Source organism: Azolla caroliniana, unplaced genomic scaffold, assembly GCF_043228905.1.
Source record: "Azolla caroliniana isolate FFs.n. ecotype wild unplaced genomic scaffold, voAzoCaro1.0.p SCAF_6, whole genome shotgun sequence".
NCBI lineage: Eukaryota > Viridiplantae > Streptophyta > Polypodiopsida > Salviniales > Salviniaceae > Azolla > Azolla caroliniana.
The window spans coordinates 13,941,080-13,943,598 of record NW_028230441.1 but is presented as its reverse complement, the minus strand read 5'-3'; the positions used below and the strand labels follow the sequence as shown (position 1 = coordinate 13,943,598).

Here is a 2,519-nt window from a genome sequence, read left to right as displayed (position 1 = left end):
GGAAGTCAAACAATGCCATTTAATGATTTACTCGTTTTTCTTGGGTTCGTGTTGAAAATACCATACATGGATATTAGGACCATACCCTACCATGGCATGGAATTCCGTCTTCTTCTTTTCTTTTTCTTTTTTATGTTTGTTCAAGTGTTTTATGATGATGATGATGATAACGATGATGTGGGGCTTCTTCTTCGTTGATTTATTCAACCTTCTTCACAAATGCAATCGACACATACATATATACATATATATGTATGTATGTATGTATGTATATGTATATACAAGGAGAAGGGCCTAGTGTTTCCAGATCTTGATTCCTGTGTAGTAGGTGGGTGGAAGGAGCTTCTTACTTGCTAACATTATAGGTAGATTCAGAGTAACCCTAAACCACCACTACCCACATGAAATTGTTGTTGGTGACGCTGCTGCTGCTGTTGGCCTCGTCAGGCTGCTCCAAGCATTCCTCCTGGCTCATGGCAGAGGGTGCATCCACGACCTGTAAAACATACACAGTGAAATCGGGAGATATTTGCTATGATATAGCACAGGACAATGGGATCTCTCTGTCAGATCTACAGAGTTATAATCCAGGAGTCGATTGTGATGATCTACAAATAGGGCAATCTCTGTGCATATCTGAGCCAACATCTGATGAGAGCCCCACATCACCATCTCCAACCTCAGGCTCCACAAATGGGAAGCTTTTCAGGGAGTATATCGGTGCCGAGTTCAACAATGTTGCATTCTCCGATGTGCCTATCAACGATGGTGTCGAGTTCCATTACATTCTCTCGTTCGCCATCGACTACAATGCCGACGGAAGCAAGTCTACGAATGGGAATTTCAATGTGTTTTGGGATGACCAGAAGCTCACGCCCGACGCAGTGCTGGCGATCAAGTCCCAACACAAGAATGTGAAGGTGATGGTTAGCCTGGGAGGAGACACGGTGAATGGCAATTTCGCCCAATTCCAGCCCACCACAGTGTCGTCGTGGGTATCGAACGCGGTGTCATCATTGACGAATCTCGTGCAGCTATACCATCTAGATGGCATTGACATCGACTACGAGCACTTCGATATGTCATCGGAGGCAACGTTCTCGACATGCATAGGGCAGCTCATTACACAACTGAAGCAAGATGGAGTGATATCGTCGGCGTCCATTGCTCCCTTTGATGGAGTGGAGAGCTTCTACAAGGCCCTTTGGAATGAGCACCGTGGCATCATCGACTATGTGAATTTCCAATTCTACACGTATGACACTAGCACCAGCGCATCTCAGTATGTGACCTACTACAAAACTGCGGCAGCCAAGTATGGCGGGGGCAACGTGTTGGCGAGCTTTAGTACGGAAGGGAATGTCGGGCCCTCCCCATCCACAGTCTTGGATGCATGCCAACAACTCAAATCCTCCGCTCTCCTCCCGGGCATCTTTGTGTTTAGTGCTGACGACTCCTTCGTCTCTTCACCTAAATTCCAATACGAGCAACAAGCCCAAACCTTGCTTGCCTCTTAGTGAGCCAATTCACATACATACATACATACATACATACATACATATATGCATGCCTAGTAGTCAGTGACCTACTACTCTCTACTACCAGTACCTTCCACCTCCTACTAATATCCATGACCTAAACATTGACTCTATAAATAAATAACAAGCTTTTGCTTTCGCGTGCACCTACTGCATCATTCCTTCCTCAAAATAAAATATCTACCAAATTAGAGTGAACCAAAACAAATCAACAGTATCGCCCTGAAGTAGACGTAAATAAAAAACAAAAGAAAATGTGGAAGTATCAAGTGGTTGTACGGTGGTTGTAAGAGAAGAAATAATTTTGAAATATCATCCCCCTTCCTTTCTTTTCACTTCCTCAAGTTTAAAAATCCAAGACAAGAAAGATGTCAGAGGGGTATCATATTTCATTAAGAAAGGAGAATTAGATAAATAAGTGTCAAGCATGCAAAATGACGAACATAAATATTAATATGGCGTAAAAACCCACTTTCGTAGTTTAGATGCTACTTTCCTCTTCAAGATTCTAATTTCTATGCTTTGTTTGGATAAAGACCAAATCCTTGCCCATCTACATGATGTTATTGTTTAATTCAAAAGCTAAAGCGAAAGTTATTGTGTTTGGTGGGAAGAATGCTCATACAAAAAAATTTAAGCCCATGTCTTTATTGCCTTGTTATCCACTTGTTCTAGAATGTTCACCATAATTTGCTCCATGAGATAATCAAAGTGAGGTTGAACCAAATAAAGAAGAGTTAAAGTGTAATAGAGGTTTTTTGTTGTAGTGATATTTTTGACACAAAGTGTGAAACCACCTTGGATAGGAAATGAAATAGTGGTACAAATAAACGGAACATGTCACAAAGAGGAACTCATGCAAGGTACATCGATACTGTGAATTTCGTTTTTGTTTAGGAGATTTATACATTGCAAATACGTTCGATGCAACGAATTCTAAGAATAAGTCAAGATATGAAAGATTTAAGTATCCAAGAAGGA

The 2,519-nt window shown here is 41.4% G+C and overlaps 1 protein-coding gene across 1 annotated transcript; it reads left to right on the top strand.

Annotated features, from left to right (window-relative positions):
- Positions 1-287: 287 nt before the first annotated feature.
- LOC147863167 (chitinase 2-like) lies at positions 288-1,867 on the top strand. The gene has a single exon (XM_087321678.1). It carries the CDS (start codon positions 402-404, stop codon positions 1,515-1,517), a length of 1,116 nt encoding a protein of 371 aa, XP_087177804.1. The 5' UTR covers positions 288-401; the 3' UTR covers positions 1,518-1,867.
- The last annotated feature ends 652 nt before the right edge of the window (positions 1,868-2,519 follow it).

Coding starts and splice junctions, on each gene's coding strand:
- LOC147863167 (XM_087321678.1), top strand. CDS start 402: ATGAAATTGTTGTTGGTGACGCTGCTGCTGCTGTTGGCCTCGTCAGGC.